The sequence below is a fragment of the Molossus molossus genome, unplaced genomic scaffold (genome assembly GCF_014108415.1).
Source record: "Molossus molossus isolate mMolMol1 unplaced genomic scaffold, mMolMol1.p scaffold_m16_p_14, whole genome shotgun sequence".
NCBI lineage: Eukaryota > Metazoa > Chordata > Mammalia > Chiroptera > Molossidae > Molossus > Molossus molossus.
In genome coordinates, this window is record NW_023425349.1 from 52416000 (window position 1) to 52441949 (window position 25950).

General features: G+C 41.0%; 1 protein-coding gene and 1 pseudogene across 1 annotated transcript in view; one reads left to right on the forward strand and one right to left on the reverse strand.

The window, feature by feature from the left end:
* PGM5 (phosphoglucomutase 5) overlaps positions 1 to 25950 on the reverse strand; it is a 170738-nt gene that overhangs the window by 135854 nt on the left and 8934 nt on the right. The window contains exons 2-6 of the mRNA XM_036261088.1: positions 13972 to 14134; positions 8699 to 8845; positions 5085 to 5210; positions 2553 to 2743; positions 1831 to 1985 (exon numbers count right to left, since the gene is read on the reverse strand). Coding sequence (XP_036116981.1) covers positions 1831 to 1985; positions 2553 to 2743; positions 5085 to 5210; positions 8699 to 8845; positions 13972 to 14134 — 782 coding nt within the window. The remainder of the gene's footprint in view (positions 1 to 1830; positions 1986 to 2552; positions 2744 to 5084; positions 5211 to 8698; positions 8846 to 13971; positions 14135 to 25950) is intronic.
* LOC118629942 lies at positions 8896 to 13051 on the forward strand (annotated as a pseudogene).

Genomic DNA, 25950 nt, shown 5'->3' on the forward strand with positions numbered 1-25950 from the left:
AGGGTGACTAAAATAAAAGACTGAGGACACCAAATTAGAATGATATGAAGTACCTAGCACTCTCATAGATTGCAAATAAGAGCATTAAATTGGAAAATAGTTTGGCAGTTTCTTGAAAAATTCAAGATCCATCAACCCTATAATCAGTATTCTAATCCTAGATATTTACCCAGAAGAAATGAAGAGGTGTCCACAAAAAGATGTGTATAAAAATGCTCATAGTAGCATGATTCACAATAGCTAGTGACTGGAAACAACCCAAATGTTCATCAACAGGAGATTAGAAAATACACTGTGATATATTGCTGCCTTGGAATACTGCACAGAAACAAAAAGGAATGAACTACTAACATATGCAATGACTGTGGATGAATAAAACACATATATGAAATGGGAAAAAAAAGTAACAAACAAGTACATAGTATATGATTCGAACAGGCAAAACCTAAGTATGGCAATAGAGATTATGACAATGGTTGTCCATGGAGGGGTCAAAAGGAAACACAGGGGAACTTCCTGGGGTGATGGAAATGTTCTATATCTTAATCTGGGTGGTTGTTACACAGATGTATACATTTTTCAAAACTCATTGAATAGTACCCTTTAGATTACTCATTGCACTGTATATAAATTTTACCTCATGAATGAATTAATAACACCACAAGAAAATAACCACACCCATCCAGAAGGTGGGATTCTGCAGGACAACTGGGCAGGTCTCCTCAAAAATCACTGTTATTAAGTACAAAAGAAAAGGATTATGCTAAATTGTGGAAGACTTAAGGGACACGGCAAACAGATGGAATGCCTGGCCTTGGGCGGGATGCTGCTTTGGGCAAACAATCCATTAAAGACATTCTGGGGACACCTGGGGAAATTCGAATATAATTTTGGTTTTAGATGACATAAAAATGTGTTAATACAAAGCTGAAGATTGTTGATGGAAGAGAAAAACCAACTTACAAAGCAGTATATACTTTCAGATCTCTTTTTGGTATTACAAAAAGGCAATTATATGATGTATTACATATATTATGTATATTATATATGACATAATTATTTATGTATATTACGTATGTATAGAAGGAGATCCTATATCAAATACACATTTTCTATTAACATAGGTAACTCAGAGACAAGGATGTGATGTCTACCTTTACATATTTGTTGTGTTTTCTACCTTTCCACCATGCATACTACTGCTTCCATAATAATATATGTTGCTTGAAAATATTAGACTTTGAAATTCCTTGTTTTATAAGGCAAGGTAAAAGATGGTAGGGATGAGTAGGGCAAGGAGAAAAAACCTGACACTTTGATCTACTGAGTGAATGTCATGTTGAGCACATCTTATTTCTTCTCACGACAAACCTATCATGGATCATTCCTATTTTTGCTCACCTAATGAAAACACAGCAGTTTAACATAATAGTATCTGACTTGAAAACCCATGTTCTTTCTGCCTCACTTACATATTAAGTTGTATTACTAAACATTGATGAAAGCGTTAGTATGTACCAGGCGCTCTGTTTTACATGCATCCCCTCACACCTACCTCATAACAATCCATGCAAGGATGATACTATCATGATCCTCATTTTAAAGATTAAAAAAAAAAACTGAGCACAGAGATCAAATAAGTCTTCAAGTTCCCAATACTAAGAAGTGGCAGAACCACCTGATTCTTCCTGTTCCTACCCAGGACACCATCCATGGCTCTAAGCTCCACGCGTTCCCAGCAGAGGAGGGAAGAACGAGTCCTCGCTGGCAGCAAACAAACATTGACCTCGGGGCTACCATGGAGTCTTCCACAAGAACATTCTTGCTTACCTGTCCAGGGCCGTGCTGGTGGGCATACTCCTCCCGAACCCTCGGACCCCCATCTGACGGAAATATGGAATGCAAGAGAGGTTGGCAGCAATGATGGCCAGGGAGTCGGAAGGGCTCACGAAGAAGCCGTTTTGACCTAGGATCATATAACGATCCTGTGGGAAAGAATGTGTGAAAATGATCAGACAGAGGCATCTGCTGCTAGCAGCCCATGCCCATAATCACCACTTTACTGCGAGCGAGCGTATATTTAAACAACGTAAAACAACTTGAATGAGGCCAATGAGGGCATGGGAAACCTTTTAAATCCCTGAATATGGCAGGCCCCAGGATCCTGATGCAACTGAGAATGTATCCCACCTGTTGAAATGTAGATCACTGCCTCAGGCTTCAGTAGCCCCCATATCCTAATTCACACTGTCCCCCAAACATAATGGAAAACAGGGGTGATTGCTAAAACAGCTGGTTCCTTAACATGGTGCTTTCAACAAAACCAGCCATAAATAAAGATTTACTGCACGAATATTTTTTTAAAAAAAATAACCTCTTCATAACATAATGTTTACCAGGAACTAAGAATAGTAATGGCTATTAAGTTGCAATACTTATTAAACAGAAGAGCAGACACAGTGCCAGTTAGGGTTCCTATGTCCCATACATGTCGGCCCCATATGTGTTCATTAATTCTCTGCTTTCCAAAGTTTGGTTTATTATATACTTACCCCATCAGCATCAAATGCAGCTCCAAATCCATACTCCCCTCCTTTCATAGCTTCCAGAAGGGTCGTTGCATATGTCAGGTTTGGGTCAGGGTGTTGCCCACCAAAATCTTCCAGGGGAACACAGTTTATTGCAGAATTGGCTGGGGCCCCGAGCTCATCACACAGGACTTTTCTCACATAGGGTCCCATAACTATAAAGGGATATAGAGCAATGTGAAATCTTTGCAGAATCCCTCCCCCAACAGCGTTTTGTTCTGGTTAGAACAAGGATGGCCATTTAATAGCACCAAAGATATATATATATACATTCTACAAGCTTTCTCAAGACACTACACAGAATAATAGTTACTTCAATTACTATTCATTGAGCACCTACTATGTGCCGGTTAGCATGTCAGGTGTAGAGGTGTATTCAGTAATCCAGTTACATAAACTTTTTCTCCAAACCCTTCTAAAATGCTGTCAGAAAGGAACCAACTACTTAATAATGATTCACTGTCTGTTGCTTTTTATGTAGTAAAAGCTTTAGTGAAATACATGTGAAAGCACTAAAAGACTTTAGCAATGTTCTTCATCTCTGCAATTGTTGTAACTCTGCCAAGTGTATAATTAAACAACGTAGACCACTGAAGCATGTAAAACTAAGCACATTTTATAAAATAAATGCTGAGGGATAGTGTTTTCCAGTTCAACACACATTTATGGATTGCCTAACATGAAATTCCTACGTTAGAAATGGAAGGGGTCATATTCAAGGGATTCAAAGCACATTGCTGGGCTCTTAATCTAGTAGTAGGATGTGTCAAATCTATGGGTGAGTGACTGCAATGGTAAGTCAAGTGCTCTTCAATGTGTATTTATAAAATTGTCAGATCAAATGGCTTTAAGAAAAACTGACTATAGGTAAGGCTCGCAGAAGGAGGCAGCATTTCTGCGGGGACTTGAAGGAAGAATGTAAATTTGTCAGCAGTGGGGAGAGGAGATGCCATACAAATGAAAAGAACATTATGGACAAGGGAACAGAGACTCAGAGAGAACATACAGCACGTTTGGGGACCAGCATGCAATTCTATTAGCTGAAATATATGTAAAGAATTGTTTTCCATTTATTTTCCATTAATATAACACAAACCCCAAATAGCAGGGCCGCTCTTGACTACGCCTGCACAGCATTCATTCCCCCTTCCTCTAGTAGCAGCATTTCGGGTTCCCTTTGGAGAGCCAATCCTGTTCCCATCTCAGTTCATGTCACCTGGGTATGGCTAAATCCCACTTCTCCCGAAGCTGGGAGGTGACCTATTTCTGCCCACCAGTGTCCTTCATTTCTCTGTCAGAGTGATTGATTCAGATTTGGACATGTAATCCAAGCTAGGCAGTGAGGCTCAAACCCAAAAATATTACTCAAACTATTTGGAAAGAGAAGCTTCTTTTCCTCTGGCCAATGCTAAGGAAAGAACCTAAATGATCCTTTTCTGGGGAATATGACCAGCCTAATGGGGAAGAACAAAACAGCCCAGCCAGAAGACCTTCACGTCCACGGAGGATAAGCTCCATACATGGGCTCAACGATCCCAACAAATTTTTAGTACCTCACTCTTAAACATGTCAGAGAGCCAAGGATCACCAAGCTTTTGAGGAACCTATTTCACATGAGACTAAAACAGAATAAGGAGCAACCTGAAGGAAACAGAAACTATACAGAGAGAAGAAAACTTTTAAAGTATGTGTCTGTAATATCCTAATAGAGGTCAACAAGATATGGTAGAATGGCTAAAACTGAAAATACTAACAATACCCAGTGTTGATGAGGACACAGAAACTGGAGCCCTCATGCATCCCTCATCGTGCAAATGGAACACCCATTTTGGAAAACAGCTGAGTAGTTTCTTATAGATACAGATATGGATATAGAGATAGAGGTAGACGTAGAGATAGAGATACAGATTTATCATATGTCCCAGCAATCTCCTGTTGATGGACATTTGGGTTGTTTCCAGTTACTAGCTATTGTGAATCATGCTGCTATGAGCATTTTTATACATGTCTTTTTGTGGATACCTCTTCATTTCGCCTGGGTAAATATCTAGGATTAGAATACTGATTATAGGCTTAATGTATGCTGATGTGCCAACAGCAATCAAAGCTCAACTACAACAAGAAGGCACACACAGCCCATACAAGGGACACTTATGGAGCACCCAGCTCAGGTGATCACAGAGACTATGTGTGCCACTGGGCCCCACAGGTCACCTACTACATAAGGCCACCTTGCCAGGATCAGGAGACAGGGCAGGTCTATATAGGAGCAAACACAGAGTGACAGCAGACTTACTTGCTCAAAGTAAGTTTTCATTTGCATCAAAAGAGAGGAATTAGGGCCCTGAAGTTTTCCAGAACGTGCTAATAACTGAAAATACATAAGTTGTGTGAATACCTACAAACCCAACCTTCTCACAATCCCAGAAATCCAACATGGATCAAGATCTCCGTAACATTTCTTGTCCATCAAATGGCAAAAGCCAACAAGCTTACCTCCGTGCATCGCATCAACTCGGATCTTCAGTTGGCCAGGCCCAGTCAGCAAACTTCTGATGGCGTTAAAGTCAAAGATGGTCCGAAGGAGATTGAGATAGATATCCACGGGGTCCACTATCTCCACTAAGGATTGCAAAGCAAAGGAAACATCAATAATTGTGACCATGAAGAACACTGGGAAGTGTAAAAAAGAATCAATACCCTAATATATGAATTTCTGATCACAATCCCATCATAGCCCCACACATTATGTGGGAAGCAAAGTGTCCATTTACAGACAAAATCACAAATTAAGACACATTAAAATGCTACAAACTTTTCAGGTTATATGGGTGTAAATAATATCAAGTTATAAATTCTCCTTTGCAAGTAAAAACTCAACCACAAGAATAGAGTAGTTAAAACTGTGCCCTGTTATCCCTGCTCCCACCTTCTACCATCTCCCTCCAAAACACTGCACCCCCCTCAATGCTGAGAGGCACCTTGGCATACTCAGCGGGCTCTCCTATGGGGTTGGCCAAAGAATGACTCAGCTGGCGTGCAACAAATCAAGGAGTAACCTCAGCAGTGACTCCTATTTTCCAAATGCCATTGTGCTAACCAGACCCAGGTTCAGAATCAGTGCTGAAGGATTTATTCCTGAGTTTGTATGCCCAATCTAGTACCAATTTCAGGGCGAAAGCCAGATATTTAGAAATCCTCATTAAACACAAATGTTCTCCAGTGTCCAGCCCCACCCAATGACCAGGAATCCAAAACAAGTCTTTTCCATTCATTTGACAAATAAAAAAATGCAGAATCCATTACATTTTTCAAACTTGGCAACCATTATATAATAATGCTCAGAAAGGACTTTCCAAGAAAAATTCCTAGTTGACTTTTAGATACTGAAATTTGTCCATGAGCCCAGCTTTTTAGATTCATAGTTAAATTTTAAAACTTATATGTATTGTTTGTCAAAGTTTTCAAATACATACTTAGGAATTCTGAAATATTTAAACATGCACTAAAAATATTATCAATCTACATTTAATAATTTTCAGTACATCTAGGTGCAATATTTAATGGATGAAATTTTATTATGTAATATAAAAATATCTCTTCATTTGGTAAAATATACACCTAAAAGTATTTTTCCTTGGCCCTGGCTGGGTAGCTCAGTTGGTTAGAGTGTCATCCCAATATGCCAAGGTTACAGGTTCGATCCCTGGTCAGGACATATGCAAGAAGCAACCAATAAATGCATGGATAAGTAGAACAACAAATCGATCTCTCTCTCTCCCCACATCCCCTTCCTTTCTCTAAAATCAAAAACAAAAACAAAAAACTATTTAAATACAAAGAAATTTTTCTTGCACTTAAATCAATGTAATATGTGTATCCACTCAAATGTAATGTAATTACTTTTTAAGGAACACAGATGGTGTTTCATCATCTTTCGACACGAAGAGGATATTAATACTTAAGATAAATTAATTAAAAATTAATCCATATGAACTCCATACCTAAAAATGGTTAAAATGATAAACTTTATGTTATGTGTATTTTACCACAACAAAGCACTACTCTATGAAATAAAAGGTCATGTCATGAATATATTAAAAGTTTTGGTCGTTCTACAATATAGGATAATGTTTTTGGCAATTTCATTCTGTTACTTTAATTCTTGAACCACTTGCCTAAATACATTTGATATTTATAGTAGATAACACAGTACCAAACAGAAATGTAATGTTTCCAATTAACTCAAGTTCTGCTCAACATTTAAAACAGCAATAACAGCCTGGCCAATATGGCTCAGTGATTGAGTATCAACCCAAGTACCGAGAGGTCGCCAGTTCGATTCCTGGTCAGGGCACATGCCCAAGTTGTGGGCCAAATCCCCAGTGGGGGACATGCAGGAGGCAGCCAATCGATGTTCTCTCTCATCGATGTTTCTATCTCTCTCTCCCTCTCTCTTCATCTTTCTCTAAAATCAATAAAGAAAAAAATAAAAAATAAATAAAACAGCAATAACATTGCCCATAAATTATCCCAAACAATTATCTGCAAATTCTTTGGGGTAGGCAGGAAATCTCTCTACCCACTTCCTGGTATCCACAGCATTTTTTTTAAAAAGTCATCAAATTAGCAATGTGGCTGCTGCAATGGGCCTAAGTCTGAGCTCACCAAAGATCTGGGTCTCTTAAACAACTACACAACATTGCGAAGATACCAAAAATAAATAAACAAACAAACAAATGTCTCTTTTATGGTAGTCCCTGATTTTTCCCAGTCATCTTATTGTCCAGCCCTTTCAAGCATATTTAAATTATTTTGTTTAGTATATAACCTATCCCTTGTTTTCGCTATCAAATCATGTGCACACGCTCCGAACAAGATTAATCAGAGCAGGCTTCCATTGCTTCCATGAAGCAGCACATGGCTGTGAATTAATTTCTGCTGACGTCAGCAGAGACTCAAAATCTTTTAAGAAAAAGATAATAGAGTTAGCCCAACACCGCAACTCCTGAATGGTTCATTTTGAGCTCTTCTCTGTCCCTACAATACCATGTTGTCCTAAGCCAGGTATTTCATCTTTTTAGCTAAGTCAATATGTAAAATATGGCTACCACCTTAACACAAACATATTGAGGCACTAAAGAAACTCTTTTTAATGTTAGCTGTGTTGCTACTTGTATGCCTTCTAGAAGGAAGCCACAGAATAAAGTAGAGGAGGGAAATGATAAGCACATGAATGGCACAATATTAACCTATAACAGAAAAAGTTATAAATTGAGTATTTTAGAAGTTTTATTCACTCTACAATATAAGATAATATTTTTGACAATTTCATTCTGGTTCTTCAATGTTTGCACCACTTGCCTAAATCCACTGAGTGTACTTACTGAACTCATTTGTTAAATTTCCCAAGACAATGCTTGGTGGAGAGCAGTCAATCGAGCACTGAATCAAGAAGAACTGCCTTCCATGGGGAGTTTCAACCCCACCACCATGCTGGGTCTCCTCCTAATTACCTAGAGTAGTTGAGCATCTTCGCCTTAATTGCTCAGGAAAGCAAAGACACATTTCGGCAATTCACAGCCTGTTCTTGGCACACTGTCAAAGAGTTCACTGTGAAACTTTCCCTTTGTGGAAATGATAGCGTTTGGAAAATGATTTTAGAAAGTTGACAGTTTTGGCCCTGGCCGGTTTGGCTTACCAGTTAGAGCGTCGGCCCATGGACCAGAGAGACCTGGGTTCAGTTCCCACTAAGGGCACGTACCTCTGTTGCAGTTTGTCCCCGGCCCTGGTTGAGGTCATGTGGGTGGCAGCTAGTCGATGTGTCTCTCTCACATCGATGTTTCTCTCTCTCTCTTCCTCCCTCCCACTCTATCTGAAGATAAATGCAAAAATGTCCTCGGGTGAGGAGAAAAAAAGAAAGTTGACAGTTTTGAATATCTTGGCTGTTCTCATTTCCCTCTGCACCACATTCAGATTGTATCTGTTTGTCACGTGTCACTCCCGAGATGGAGAATTCAATCGCTTTTGTGTGTGCACTGCCCAGCAGAAACTAGTCACCCCATTCACAGAGTTATTCTCACTTCTTCAAAATGCAATCTCTTTATTACCTCTAAATGGTTTGAATTTGTTCTCCAGGTCAAATTCTTGTCTTCCTAGTCGAGACAGGTCGATTCGAAGATCAGGACAGATAGCATATTCCTCAATTGTTTTGCTGATCTGATAGATTTTGTCTGAGACAACGTCTGGCGCAGGACCTAAAATGTGAAAATAATGCATCATCAAACATAAATTTATTTAAAATTTCCATCAGAGAAATGTTACTACCTCCTCTACCAACCAGGAGAAAGATTCATTTGTTTTTTTAAACAACAGACAACAGTTCACGGTTCAATTATTTCTTATGCTGTGTACATTCACTCTGGAGGAAATGTAGTCAACTTCACCTGTTCTAGGGAGGCTCATAACCTACATGTTTGTTTGTTTGAATCCACTTCTAAGATGATACGTCTTCCCTAAAAATAGTTTCACACCTGCCAGGGAGGCCCGGTTATGTAATCAGCTTTATTCAGGATATGAGACACACACAGGATATGCATTTGACAGAAGTGAGGGGTTCCAGATTTAAACTGCAGCTTCCCAAGTGCCCTAGAAGGAAAAAAATATGATTTCTACTCCCAGGTCTGCAGCCTCGTCAATGCACGAATTTACCAGGGTAAATTATTTTCCCAACTAACACTCTCTAGTGACTACTAAGTTTTTAAACGATGCTTCATTTAATATATATCATACATTTCCTCGAAAAGTCACGTTGACAAATAAGTTGTATGTAACACACTTTAAATTAATTGAACAAAAAACAATAGTTGTCCTCCTTTAGTTTTTCTTGTCTTTTTTTTTTTTAACTTTTATATCTTCACGCAAGCCACTTTACATTTTTTGCAACAAGTTTGGGAATCGAATGAATAAGTAGATTGAAAGGTCTAAAATATAAATGATAGAGGATAGATCAATAGATAGATAGATGGATGTTAGATAGCATTGTGTATTAATTTCACTCAACAACTATATTTTCACTTTCTACCGAACACAAATTATTTTCTGATTTCTTTTACAGCCCAACCCCAGACCTGTACCAGCCACATGTGGCTACTGAGCACTTGAAATGTGCCCAGTCAAATCGAGATGTGCTGTAATTGTCAAATACACACCAAATTTTGCAGAATTAGTAGAAAAAATATATAATACATCATATTAATAATTTTATGGTAAAGTGTTGAAATAATATTTTGGATATATTAAGTTAAATAAAATATATTAATCATTTCACCTGTTTATTTTATTTTATATGTGGCTATTAGAAAAGGTTAAATTATATATGTAACTCACAACCCATTTCTATTTGACAGTATTGTTTAGGGCATAACTCTGTGATGGCCTCCCAATAAATGCTCCCTGAATACAGCAAAAGGAATAGTGCTCAAACTCATAAAGTTGCATATATTAAATATGTGCAAGTCTTCTGTGTATCAGTTACATCTCAGTGAAGCTAGGGGTAGGCGTAGCAATAGCACCATTCCAGTAGGTGGGAAAGAAAAGAGTCTAGTAGATTGTACTGACATGTTTTCGGTCGTACAGGGAAAGTAAAGACAACAAAGAAATAAACATCACCCTTTTCAACTTCACTATTTTACAAAACATAAAAAGCAAATAGTCTTAGTTAGTTTTTGCAGTTTTTATGCAAAACTAATGCTTGCCAGATTAAAGAATTCATAAATATCCCTGTTGTCTGGACACCACACCATGTTCTAGTGCTGTCTCCATAGTTTTTAAAAGTTGCTACCTGAGTTTCAATGCCAAAGCACACTGATTTACAAAAGCAAAACAAATTCTAGAACACTAGATAATTTTTTATCAACCACCCACATCGATAACCTCAGAGCTCATCAACCACTTCCTTTAGTTTTTCTTGTCCACTTCCAAGTCCCTTGTCCTCTTCTACTCCAGTGACTTTCTTCTTCATTGTTGTCAATGCCTGGTATAGTCACACCGTAAGTAATACTGTCTCTTGAAATCTTTCTTTCAAAAATATCAAACCTGAGGGTCCTTAGCCCACAAATTCTTTATCTTCCATCTCCCCTACTCTGTACCTCTGCTGAACCTGCTCCTCATCACTTGACTAAGCGCAGGCCACCAGTCTATCCTGCTTTTACTGGTCTCTTATTCCAGGCAAGACCTGATGGTCCACCATTTGAGCTATGCCTTTGTGAGCATAGGAACACAAGCCAACATTTATTGAAATTTAAATATACCACATCTCATACTTTATATGGAATTTGGCACTCACAAAAAGCAGATGAAGTAAGCATTATTATTATCCCCAGTTTCCAAATGGGGAAACTGCAATAGGAAGAGGTGACCTTAACCAAGGTCATTGACAGAGGTGCATTTGAATGCTAGTAGTCTGATGTCAGCTCAGACGCTATTAACAACGACCATCCCTCTTGATGCTCTGCAGTGCCCACCTGCCATTCCCCAAACACTTAACCTGTTCCCATTGCTGACACTCCCATCCACTGCTGAAGGCACTCATGAAATTATACAGACTGCCTTCTCCTAAAAATGAGGGTTGAATTTCACCCTGGTCCTCACTTCTCAGGAATCATCAACAAATTTTCCAGAGTACCTTTCACAAAACATCTCCATTTATCCCAAGTCCCTTCTCTATTCTTGCATCATGATCTTAGCAGGCAACCTTTCTTCTTACTTTTTTAAAAGGATAGGTATAGGCAACTATTCCCAAAACTTCCATTCTGAACCCCTCAACGCTGTTTCTTTTCCCATCTTTGCTGTCTTACTCAGAGGGTCAGCTCCGTTCTTGGAATCTGGGTTCTGAACAAACTCCACAGCTTGTTCTGGGAGATGGTCAAGTTTTTCTTTCAACCGTTTTAGTCCTCAGTGACTTCAACAGGTTGTTATGAGGACTAAATGAGATAATGTATGTAAAGTTCTGAGTATAGAGCCTGGCAGATTGTAAGTATTTAAAAAAATCCGTTTTTTCATTATTGATTCCATTTGTCCTCTAGCATCTTTCTCTCTACTTAAAAATATGCTCAGAATGGTCCTGTTCTCTAAATATATTTTTAAAACAACAAAGCTCCAGATGTGTCTCATTTCCCTGGGTATGCCTACTAATTCTATATATTTAACTTATTCCATACGATGTATCTGTATGACACATAATAGAAGAGATGAATGCCTGCAACTTCAGATGAAGGATGTCATGGTACTTTGAGTAGGAAGAAACCAGCTGAATCTCTCTATGCCATCAGGAAAGTTAGTTTAATTAATGATGCCAAGACATGCAAACATGAAGAATTCAATGTAAGAGGAAGGACTTTCATCCTAAAGGCTAAATGGTAAGTTCAACCCTCTGCCCTATTCAAGGTTTGACTAAATAGGTCTCATAACCTCCTGTAATTCCATCTACAAAATGGGTATTTAAGAAATATCTTCTCCCTTTATGCCTCACAGGACATCACAGAGATGACTGGATGCTCTTGTAAGATGTGAAGGCAGATATTAATTCCAAACGCTCACTTGAAATCCATTGTTTAGTTTGGCAACTTATACATTTCTCTACAAATTGCCATTTTCTGAGCCCATTCAATGTCCTGTGTTATCAGTGCAGAAAATATCTCACATTGCATAGTTTTCCCTTAAATATTCAGTTACTGCTGCGAGACTTCCTTATAGGTCCTAGGTGTGCTTTTTAGTGAAGCATAGTTCCTCTAAACATGCCTCCAAAGATAAGGCACTTTATAAGGTGCTGTTTTGTTTTTTTAGTGCTTGACATCAATAAAGTTTCTTGTGCAGATAATGTCCAAATGGCTGCAAGGAGGGAGAGATAATGTACAATCCCTTTAGGATGTGCTGTTTGGCCGAGGTCAGGGATGATTGGACTCAGAGGCCTCCATCCACCACCAGGTCAACCTGGAGCTCTACGCTTCCTACTCTACCTGTCCATGTCTTACTACTTTGACCGCGATGATGTGGCTTTGAAGAACTTTGCCAAATATTTTCTTCACCAATCTCATGAAGAGAGGGAACATGCTGAGAAACTGATGAAGCTGCAGAACCAACGAGGTGGCCGAATCTTCCTCCAGGATGTCAAGAAGCCAGACCGTGAGGACTGGGAGAATGGGCTGAATGCGATGGAGTGTGCATTACACTTGGAAAACAGGGTGAATCGGTCACTACTGGACTTGCACAAACTGGCCACTGACAAAAATGACCCTCACTTGTGTGACTTCCTTGAAACTCACTACCTGAATGAGCAGGTGAAATCCATCAAAGAACTGGGTGACCACGTAACCAACTTGCACAGATTGGGGGCCCCTGAAACTGGCATGGCAGAGTATCTCTTTGACAAGTACACCCTGGGAGACAGTGACCAGAGCTAAGCCTTAGGCTGGCTTCCCATAGCCACGGGGGTGACTTCCCTGGTCACCAAAGCAGTACGTGCATGTTAGAATTACCTTTACCTTTTCTATAACTTGTACCAAATCATCCACTTACATCTTTTCATTTGTACCATTCCTTCAAATAAAGTAATTTGGTACCCAAAAATAAATAAATAAATAAATAAATTCCAGAATCCTTCCACATCAGATAAGCATCAACTATTCAACTGTTTCACTGTGCTGAGGAGCTCGGGGGACCAATATACCAATTATGCCATTTCCTTGTCCTGTCATGTTGGGCCCTGTGACAGTTAATGTTATGTGTCCATCTGACTGGGCCACAGGGAGCCCAGACATTGTGCTTAAACATTATGCTGGGTCTGCCTGAGGGTGTTTCTGATGAGATTAACATTTGAATGAGTAGACAAGTAAAGCAGATTGCCCTCCCCAATGTGGGTGGGCATCGTCCAATCCACAGAAGGCCTGGACAGAACAAACCTACTAAGTAAGGGAGAATCAGCTTTCTCTATCTGACTGACTTCAAGCTGACACTTCCGTCTTCTTCTGCCTTCAGACCCAGACTCAGACTGGAATTTACACCATCGGCTCTGCTGCTTTTCAGGCCTTCCGATTCGGACCAGGACGATTCCATCCGCTCTCGAGTCTTCAGCTTGCCCACTGCAGATCTTGGGGCTTCCCAGCCTCCATAATCACATGAGCCAATTCCTTAAAATAAATCTCTTTATATCCTATTGTTTCTGTTTCTCTGGAGAACCCTGACTAATACAGGCACCTCACTAGATTTTTCTGAGCTACTTCCTCTCCGCCCTGTTTGTCTACCACCAGGGAGTCATTGTAAGACTGTGATAACATAAGAGGAAAGAAATCATGATGATTAAGGCACATTCTGAACCACATACCTCCATTGGCAACATTAAACTTCACTCCAAACTCTCCCCCTGGTCCTCCAGGGCAGTGGCTGGCTGTTAGGATGATTCCACCAGCTGCCTTAATCTTTCTGATAATGCAGGAAACAGCAGGTGTTGACAAGATGCCATTCTGTCCAATAATCAGTCGTCCAATCTAGACCAGCCAGGAAAGAAAAAAAATCAATTCTGTTACATGGGGTTGAAATACATTTCAACAGGAAAATGCCCCAGGCTCTGTTAACATGCAGTAAACCACTTGGCAAAAGGAACTGAGTCAGCAGGGGCGAGGGGAGAATGGAGAGGGCAGAGAGCACGAGCATTGTCTCTTCCGCCCAATGTCTCCAAGACCATTTGGGGCACCTACATCTCGCAGTTAATTATTAATCTATAAATTGGAACCGTCTCATTGATCTTCAGTAGTTTGAAACATCTGCTTTTGATGACCAAAGGGTTAGCTTGAACCACACAAGAAGGTCTTAGTTACTGGCTCCAAAACTGTACATGAATATGCTAGAAATGATAAGAAGAAAAAAAAAATGGGACAATTCTATGCTTCACCTTTCCTCTGCCTCAGCACAAGCTCACCCAGGAGGGGACCTGACTTACACAGCCTTGTTGTCGGTGGACATATTTTAATTGTACTTGGAATGACCATTCTCCTGAAGGCAGAAATTCTATGCCTGCCACCAAGTGACAGCATGTGCTGGGGTCATTGGAGAAATGACCCAACCATGCTAGGTAGAGATCTTTAAGTCATCATTGGTGTGGCCAGACTTTTTCTATAGCTATAAAACTGACTTTAAAAATAATACAGCCCTGCAGAGCACTACTTGGTTTTATGCTTTGTTTTAAAACAGAATCCAATGTCACCCAATCCAGTGGTTCTTAAATGTTGCTGCAACTTAGAATAACTAATGAAGCCTAGAAAATTCACCATACTCGCTGCATCTCAGACTAACTATAGTGGAATCTCTGAGGGGTGGGATCCAGGTATCTGTAGTTTTTAAGGCTCCACAGGTGACTCTAATGCTCAACCAAGCTTGGTGATCAAACCGCCTCATCACTCAGAGGACCAGCAGCATGAACATCACCTATGAGCTCAGTGGAAATGCAGAATTTTAAGGCATCTTTTCTGATGTCAACTAGCCAAGACCTACTGAATAAATATCAGTATCTTAACAAGATCCCCTTTTCTCCTTCCAGATAATTCATTTGTTTATTAGAGTTTGAAAAATATTGATGTAGCCCACAAACCAAGGCAAGCTCTAGCATCCAGTTCAACAGCAGTTACCCTGGCACAAAAAATATCATTGCTAGAGGAAGGTCATTGACCAAATATGACAATAAGGGTAGATAAAGAAAAATATACACTATAGAGAGCAAACACAAGAGCTCCAAAAACAAAGCACTCTTGGGATGACCTAGTATGGAAAGACCCATGTACCACAACATCCCCCAAGTAGATTTTTAAGTGGATGAGGCAGATTATAAACACATAAACATAATAATAATAACAACAACTATTTGGAAACATATTAGGAAGAAGTCAGCAGGGTTCTATGACAGAGAATAATGGGGTGTCAATTTTAATAATAACAACAATAATAATAGTAGCTAAGGAGCTTGGATTTTATTCTAAAGTACAATGGGAATCCATCAAAGGGTATTAAGCGGTGGAAGTGATCTGATAGCATTTACATTTTAAAAGATCACAGACTGAGTATTTCAGATGCTTTTATTAAAAAGCAAGTCATATCTCGTCAGCAAAACATTTGCAGTGAGAGGCAGTGCACACTCCTGTACCTGTCAGAGATGCCCGACCTCCCCGATGGCGACACACACTGTAAACACTGAGGAGAGAGCACTGTCACCATCAGACTGGCAGCTTCTGGTCTGGTAGTGACCAGACCTGGGGACAAAGTGAGGCAGCAGAGGACCCAGCAGGTCCCCTGGAGAGAGGAGGAAAGGCCCCTCATCTGGGAGAGCCGTGGCAGGATCCATCCACGTTCCACAGGTGCCCACCTGCTCCTGGCAGTGCTCACCCATGGAGGTTACCCCACAGGAATTCTTGCACAATTATTCAAAGGTGTATTTTTGAGACTACCCATCACATCCCTGATGAAATAGCTGGGAATTGCTAAAAACATGAATGTCTGTGGAGAGAGGATGGGATCCACCAACCTGGTCCACATGGATGAAGAAAGCTGAGTAGCTGCTAACGTGGGTGTAGGGGTCTCTGTGTGCCAACAGATAAAGACCTCAGGGGTTCTTTCACATGAGACATGTAGACAAATTGTCTGTATCCAGTATCTCAGCTGTTACACCCCATACATGTGATTTCAATAGGCAGACATGCATTTGTGAAAAGGACATGATACTGTATATAAAGTACCTTAAAGATTCCACTGAAAAACTACTAGAACTATCACTGAATTCAGTAAAGTAGCAGGATACAAAATAAATATCCAAAAATCAGTTGCATTTATATACACCAATAATTAACTATCAGAAAGGGAAACTAAGAAAACAATACCATTTACAATTGTATCAAAATAAATAAAATACCTAGGAATACATTTAATCAAGGATGTAAAAGACCTGTACCTGGAAAATTATAAGACATTGAAGAAAGAAATTGAAGAAGATACAAATAAGTGGAAGCATATACCATGTTCATGGATAGGAAGAATTAACATCATTAAAATGTCCACCCTACCCAAAGTAATCTATAGATTCAATGCAATTCCTGTCAAGATACCACTGGCGTATTTCACAGAATTAGAACAAATAATCCAAAAATTTATTTGGAACCACAAAAGAACCCAAATAGCCAATGCAATCTTGAGAAAAAAGAACAAAGTTGGAGGAATCATGCTGCCTGATATCAAACTATACTACAAGGTCACAGTAATCAACACAGCATGGTACTGGCATAAAAACAAACATATAGATCAATGGAACAGAATAACGAGCCCAGAAATAAACCAATGCCTTTATAATCAATATTTGACAAAGTAGGTAAAAACATAATATAGGGTAAGAATAGTCTATTCAATAAGTGGTGTTAGAAAAATTGGACTGATACATGCAAAAAAAATGAAACTAGACCACCTTCTTTACACCATACACAAAAATACTCAAAATGGATTAAAAAATTATTCCTTTTTATTTTATTTTTTTATCCTCACCTAAGAATTTTTTTTTTTTTTTTTTTTGCATTTATCTTCAGATAGAGTGGGAGGGAGAGAGAGAGAGAGCGAAACATCAATGTGAAAGAGACACATCAACTGGTTGCCATCCACATGACCCCTACCAGGGCCGGGGACAAACTGCAATCGAGGTACATGCCCTTAGCGGAAACCAAACCCGGGACTTTCTGGTCCGTGGGCCGACGCTCTAACCGCTAAGCCAAACTAGCCAGGGCTAAAGAATTATTCTTTTTTTTTTTTTATCCTCACCCAAGGATATTTTTCCATTTTTTGTACAGATAGAGTGGGAGGGAGAGAGAGAGAGAAACATCGACGTGAAGGGACACATCGAGTGGCTGCCACCCGCACGACCAACCAGGGCCGGGGACAAACTGCAACCAAGTTATGTGCCCTTAGCGGGAACCAAACCCAGGTCTCTCTGGACCGCAGGCCGACGCTCTAACCGCTGAGCCAAACTGGCCAGGGCTAAAGAATTATTCTTAAAGATATAATCTTTAAATGAGAGGAGGCATGTATGTGAAGTTATTTCCTATAGTGGTATTCATTAGAAGTGAAAATTAAAAACAATCTTTATAAATGCCTAATAATGAAAAACCTATAAATAAAGTATAGTGTATTGACTTATGGAATATTCTTCAGCCATTTAAAAGGATAATTATGAAAATTGTGCAGCTGTGGCTGACTTTGTAGTAAACCAAAAGTTATGATCCCTTCCATAGTACAGAGTTGCTGAGGAGCAGCTGCCCAGCCAAGGTCTCTATTATGTAGATGTACCCTTGCATCGAGATGTGTCTACATGACTAGCTCTCACACTGAGTGATAAACTAGTGTGAGAATGAGAACAGACATAATATGTGTTCCTCAACCAAGGATGTGAAGAAAAAGACACGTTTGCTCTACACTACTTATTTCTCCTTCCATAGACTCAATATAGGTGACCACATGACTCTAGGAGATGCCAGAGCCACCAGGTGGAAAGAACCAGGGTCCCTGTCCCACTGGATTGACAAGAGTCTTTGCCCACCAGGAACATCCACAGTGGACTATGATGTGAATAAGAAATAACTTTCTATTGTTTTTAAGGCAATAAAAATTGGGTACAATTCAGGTTTATTTGCTATAATAACTTACATTTTCTTAAGAGTTAGAAAAGAAACATAGTCAATGTTTTAATACTAAATCAAAAATGCAGAATGCAAAATTACTTTTATGCTATTAGAGCAAGATAAAATTATGTTCACTTTGAGGCTAGAACTTAGAAAAATATGGAAGTGAGTATGTATGATTTATTTGTTAAGTAAGAGAGACTATAGGTAATTGTTTATCTTATTAAATTTTAATTATTTCTTTTTTGAAAGGTTAATGTGAAAAAATACACTTGAATAAAATTTCAACCTGAAGCAGTTTAGTTATAATTGGAGGTTTAACAGATTAAATTCTAGTTATCTGGAAATTCACCTATGAGACCTGTTCATTAACCTGTCGACAGCAGAAAAAAAGAGGTAGTACTGGTCACGGCATAGAAATCTAGTTGAGGGGCATGAGGCACAACAGTGCGGGAGGAGATATGGGAGAAGGAGTGATGGAGGGTCTCAGGAAAGGCATGGAGAGTCGTGAAGATATTTGTGTCCCATGTGAATGCTTCCCAAAAGGTAACCTCAGCAGAGGAGGTTTTTAAGAATCAAGTGAATAAAAATAATCTGTTCTATGAATATCAGCCAGCCTCTCTCCCCAGCCTCTCCTGTCCTTGCCTAATGAGCTCAGGAACACAGTGGCCATGGTGGCAGAGAGGAAGGTAACACATGGGCTTAGCAGCATGGCCATTCTGAAGCACCAAGGCCAACCTGACTACAGCACTGAGTGCCCGATCTGCCAGCAGCAGGGACCAACACGCAGTCCCTAATTTGGCACCATTCCCAAGGTAATCAGCAGGTTGATTATATTTGGACCTTTTCCATCATGGCAGCCACAGCGCGCTGTTCTTACTGAAACAGACACAGAAGAGCAGCACACAGGGGCGGAGACGGAGTGAGAACAGGCCCGAGAGTGTAGCGCTGCAGCCAGGACCAGGGAGCAATCAACCCTCAGAACTGGAAGCGCCGTGGACCGGCTCTGCCCTGGAGCCTCCGCAGGGACTGAGGTTCTGCCGACTGCTTGATTTCAACTGCTGGCCTCCGGAACTGTGAGAGAATCAAGTTCTGTTATTTTAAGCCACCGAGTTCGTGGTAATTTGTCACAGCAACCCTAGGACACTAAATACGTAAAGTAACGCAAACCCTATATTGGTTTCCTGTGGCTGCCATAGCAAACTGCCATGAACTTGGAGGCTTAAAACAGCAGGAATGTATCCTCTGGTGGTCTGGAGGCCAGAAGGTGGAGGCTGCGCAGGGCTGCACTTGCCCCGGGGCTCAGGGGAGAATCCGCTCCCTGCCTTCGTTGGTCTCCGGGGGCTGCCCGGTGTTCCTGCGCGTGTGGCCGCGTCGCTAGTGTCTGCTGTGGCCGCATCGCTCGTGCCTGCTGTGGCCGCATCACTAGTGTCTGCTGTGGCCGCATCACTAGTGTCTGCTGTGGCCGCATCGCTCGTGCCTGCTGTGGCCGCATCACCTCCTCTGTGTGTCTGGTTCTTTTCCTCTGTTAACTCTTGCTCTCCCAATTAGCCAAGACAAATGTCATCAGAAAAGGTATGGCTTTTGAGATCTAGTAATTGATCAAAGAAACATAATCTTTGGAAGCCTTGCTGTATTAAAAAAAAGAAAAGTACTCAACTTGGAGTTAGAAGATCTCAATGGTGCCTCGGCTCCACCCCGGACCGAAAGCAAATCGCCTCACTTCTCTGAGGCCGGTCGTCTTCACCTTCAAAAGGCACAGTGTTGGGAAAACTCACTGAAGATGAGATTGTATAAAAGGGAAACTTTATGAAATTAAATATGACACATATTTTGCTATTGCCTTCTCCGAATACCCTCCCCTCCTGGCATTTAAAATTCCTTTTTAGACAGCAGATGAAACCTTAAATTGCCACTTTGTTTTCTGAAAAAGTCCAAGAAATACTACCCTCCACCAATCTAGCAGACTGGGAAAGATGATCTACTTAACATAATTGGCTTTGGTTGTTTACAGCATTGGAACAGGCAACGTCTGACTTTTATTCCTGAGTGAAACCCAGACCAGAGCCTGGGCCGGTCCAACCCATGGCATTCTGCTGCAACCTCGCCGCCCTCCCAAAGGGGGCACTGGAGGAACCGCCACTCCCACACCACGGTCTGCCTTTGGCTGGAGGAAGGGGAACCCAACCCAGCCCTGCAGAAGGTTCCACCAAAGTCCCCTAGGTGGGCTTTACTGCTGCTGAGGGACATATCCTTCAGATCCCACTGGGAAAGAGGGGGCAAGGTGGGCACAGAGATACAGATCCCAAGACCCACAGGTAGCCATGTGAACACTGTCCCACAGGTGCCTGCAGACACATGTGTAAGGCACGCGCTTTCCCTGACACATAGATACATGGACACAGCATGAACTTGTTCCTACCCAGTCATGACTCCTAAATGCTTGGGGCAGGGAGGACACAGCAGGGAGCAGTGTGCAATCACCATCATTCCATTGGTGCAGTTACCATCTCTCTCTGGGTCTATCCTTCCAACTCGATGCCAGTGCCTTCCATCAACCCTTAAACCGCACCTAGATTGTACCGTTATTTGTTCCACCCGTGAGTGAGCACAGCAGGTGCCGAGATAAAAGATAGGCCCCTCCACACGCCACAGACCAGTGTCCTGAGAAAGAGAACATTTTATTACACAAAACTTTCTCCCAGCTCTTCCATTTCTTTACACCAGGTGCATATACCACTACTTCTGCTGCTGATTTTATTACTGATGGCTCCTTCTTTTCAGAATGCTATCAACGACTCTTCTAAATTAGATTTAGTATGAGTTCAGTTTCTAATTAGCTCAAATTAAAATCCTAGGGAGCAATGTTCAATTTAAACCCACAGGTTGGAGTTTTACGAGTGGATCCAGAACTCTGACTCCAAATAAGTTTTCCCCAGTAACGTAACCCGAGTGAAAGCAGGACTGTGTTCATGTGTGAAGCCCCTTAAATAAGATTCCCCCTGGTGATTTCCTTTCAGCTTTAAATTTCCTTTCATTTTTTAAAAAGAGTCCCAAAGAGAGAGAAGAAAAAGTAAGCATGACATTCCTCAATGTCTTCCATCCACTGTCATATCCTCATGAATTCCCAGAGTGAATCAGAGAGAGTGAAGACAGCAATAAACAGGAATGTCCTTGATGGTACACAGAGAGAGTGTGGTACAGGACTACCCAGCCACAACCACGTCCATCTACAAAGTGCATGGAAAACCATACACACGAAGATGCCTGCTTACTGTCTTCTCCATTAAACAAACCAAAAAAACCCCCCCAAAAACCCCAAAACCACAAAGGCAGTGCAAAGCCAAACTGCCATGGATGTCAGGGCTCAGTCTTTCAGCCCCAGCTGTCAGAGGGGAGGGCCAGCCCGTAAGCAGTACTGCACATGAGTAAGCAGGTGATGGCTAAGTGGAATTTCAAGAAATAACAAACTCAAGACATGGATGTGGTTATCCAAACACCAAGGGACTTCTCCAGCTGCTCATGGATAGTTGTGCAGTTATATGCTTTGTTACGTGGAGACCAGATGGGAGCCGAGCTCGTCCTCAGCTTTCTGTCCCCCTGAAAGTCTTTACACACACACTCAGTGCTGGACTCAAGAGATGAGCGTCCATTAGAACCAAACCAAGATGGATTTCATACCTGATTCCTAACCTCTGAATAAGTTCAGAAAATGTATAGGCATCTAGAAGCCCAAGTTCTGTGCCTCCATCAGCTCACCAATTCTCAAGATGAAAGGGTCAGGCTATCGAGCTTTCCTCGGGTGCAAAATGAGGGTGGTGGAATTAGAACTCAGGTTCCTCCTGGTGATAAGGTAGGTCAGTGCTTGAAAAATGCTGAAAGAGCCTGTTTGCTGCCATTTCATGAGGTGGCCAACCCACCTGGGTACCAGGGAGAACCATTGGATCTACCTGGTCAAGGAGGCAGAGTTGAGTGCACTGAGATGAGATTTTGGTGTCCAGTGGGAAAGGCTGTAAACACTGACTCTGCCACCTACTAGCTATATGGCTCTGGAGAACCCCGGAACCCCTCTGTCTCTCGGTTTTGTTATCTAAAATATCTACATGATTATATGATGGAGGATGAAAGCCAATATAGCCAAGCTCCAGTTCAGTGTCTGCCCCCCAATAAACCCTCAATACACTTTACTTGAATTCTTTGTTGGTGTTATTTATTGATTCTTAATTATGAATCTCTTAATTCATAGTCATTGAACGAGTTTGTTGTCATTTTACTAACCTGTAATTGTGTGTGTGTGTGTGTATACACACACACACACACATACTTGCATGTTCTTTTTTTTTAATATTTAGAAATTACATATAAGCAAGAGGAAAATAAATATCATCTGTAAATCTAAAAATGACCACTGTTAACATTTCTGTATGTTTCCTTTGTCTTTTGTCTGTTTCACACTCTCTCTCTCTCTTTTTCTCTCTCTCTCTTTCCTCCCTTCCTTCCTCCCTCCCTTTCATTGACATATTTATATGTTTTTGCAAAAAACAAACTTTGTGTGGCCTACATGTTTTACTGAATGTAACTAGCCCTTCCCTAAAGTCTATCTTTCTGTCACTGAATATTCTTCTACAACATGATTTCAGTGGCTGCACAGTCTTCTATTATTTAAATGTAATATTATTTATTGACCAATAAAAATGTGTTCTTTCACTTAAAGTTTTTACATGTGGAACTTAAGAACATGTTAGAGGAATAAACTCATACTGTGGAATAGATTAAACTGAATATAGTGCCCCAATAATTAAATTTAAAAATTAGTTCTAACATGCCTACATGACTATAATGTCTTCTTCTTTCTTTAATCCTCGCCTGAGGATATGCTTTTATTGATTTTAGAGAGAGAGAAAGGGGGACAAAGAGAGAGAAACATCGATGTGAGAGAAACATCAATCAGTTGCCTCTGGTACACACCCCAACCAGGGAGGAACCCACAACCTAGGTATGTGCCCTGACTGGAAACAGCAACCTTTTTGGTGTACGGGAGGATGCTCCAACCAACTGAGCCACCCAGTCAGGGCTGTCTTCTTTCTTCTTTAACCACCAAAACTTATCACTAAGAAACTACTGAAGTCCATGGTAAGGAGTGTCAGGACCATGTCTGTATCCTTGTTTGACCTGGATCTTCTGTCGTTGTCCCATCCATGCCTCTGACTTGCACTGTCCACTGGTATATACTCCCTGGCCTGCGACTTACCCATGTTGTTGAGCACACTGCAGAGAGCTGTCCTTGCAACACAGATTCCTGCCGAAAACAGCAGGACGTATATTGCTTGTATTTCTTCTTATTGGTCCATCCAACTCAAGCACAAGTTCTATTTATTATCATAGAAACATAGTTCATGTGGGAACATTTAGTCACCCCTTTCAATTCTATGCAGTCTTCAAACACTTCTGACATCTGGGACTCTGTTCTGTCTTCTTGAATATATCCAGGGAAGAAGATATATCTCTTTGCAGGGTGGGGGTGTCCAATGCACATGTGCACACACATATGTTACTTGACAAAACCTTAACTCTTTAGAACGTTTGACCTCTGGCACCTTCATAGGTAGACAGAAACTTTATAATACAGCAGGTCCTGGAATGATATCATTTCATTATAACATTGATGAGACGCCGTAGGAACTTAACTGCTATTTATAGTAATTAGCCCATGGTAAAAAAAAAAAAAAAAAAAAAATTATATATGTTATTTTGCTTAAAGTCGCAGAGTCTATTGACGATGTTAAGTGAGGACTTACCATATCATAACTATATTCCCAAAACAAAAATTCAGTATATTTGGCACCAAAAAAGTCAGTCTCCCTTTATAGCTATGTGTTTTCCATGAGTAATTGTCACGTCAATTAAAATACATTTATATGAGTCTTTAAGTAAATACCATCAGACCACTTTCTGTCTGGCTGGGAAACAATTACTGCCCGTTTGCTAAGTGCCCCACCCCCTACAGTACGTTCCAGTGCACTAAAGACCTCTGGCCATCATAGATTTACAACTCAGCAAGATTAAACAATTTACTGTTATTTACGACAGCAGGGCCGGGCCTTCTGTATTATATTCCACATTAGCATCTGTCACTTTACATTTGGGAGCTCCTGTCCAAAAAAAGATTAGGCCTCCTAAGCAGACATCCGGCAGGGCAGCAGAAGCAGGCACCCCGACAAAGAGCCGGGCGAAATATCTGAGAGCATCCCCCGCTCCTGCAGCTGCGCATTTCCAGACTACTCAGCAGATTAGCATGGAGTCTCCTAGCTCTGCCTGGTCTGTTCCTCTCAGTAACCTCCCACATGGCCCAGTCCATTAGGCTTGAAAATCCTCCTGAAATCAGCAGATTAGGATCCGGCCTCAGGAATGGACAGTGGGACAGCTGGGGGCGGGGGGCTGCTCCTAACACACCCTGAATCTCAGAAAGGTCTAAGGTGGAAAAGCATGGCATCGACAGTGATTTGTAACAGAAAGTGATGCACAGACCACGCTAAAAAAAATGCCCTTTATGTTGAGTCAAAAGTCTATGCCACTGCTGCCCCTGAAGTACCGCCAGTGAGTGGGTGTGTGAGTGTTGGTCTGTGCATGAGTGAGTGAGCGTGTGCGTGTGTGCACACCCACCCTGGATGCAGGAGGAGTCGTTACCCAAGCCTTCGCCAGCAGCAGGACGAATACCAGAAGTCAAGAGGAAGCCTTCCTAAAGCAGCTGTGATCACCACAACAGGCACCTTCTGATCAGTAAAGCTCCTTTTATTTTAATCAAAGGAAAGTCATTTGATGATAGTTGTTATATGAATAAATAAAATAATTGATAATAATTCATTATCACATTCAATCCTTCCTAGAACCCTGGAAGATGGGGGGGGAGCAAGTATTACTACTTTCCCTATTTTTATACATGAGGAAACACACCCAAGAAGGCGACATGACTTCACAGTCATATAAGTTCAAATGTAGTACCATGACTCAGATCCAAAGCTTCTTATTTCATTATTGATGTGTTTAATTATGAAAGCAATGCATATACAGATATGATCAGGTAACAAAGAGAAGTATATGAAGTAGAAAGGAAAAGGATTCTCCTTCCCCCTCCATACACACCCACAGACCCCCGATACATTACTGTTAACTGTTGGGAGTGTGTTCTTCCAACCCTATTTTCTCTTTTTTCAAACATGTTTCTACTGATTTTTTAGAGAGAGGAAAGGAGAGAGAAATAGAAACATTGATGTGAGAGAGAAACATTGATTGGCTGCCTCCTGCATGCTCCCTATTGGGGATCGAACCTGTAACCCGGGCATGTGCCCTGACCTGGAATCGAACCAGGACCTCTCAGTCCATGGGGTGATGCTCAATCCACTGAGCCACACTGGCTGGGCCCAATCCTATATTCTTCTTTTTCTTTTTTTTTTTTCTTTTCTTTTTATCATCCTCACCCGAGGACATTTTTCCATTTTTTGTTCAGGTAGAGCGGGAGGGAGAGAGAGGAAGAGAGAGAGAGAAACATCGACGTGAAAGGGACACATTGAGTGGCCGCCACCCGCACAACCAACCAGGGCCGGGGACAAACTGCAACCGAGGTACGTGCCCTTAGCGGGAACCGAACCCGGGTC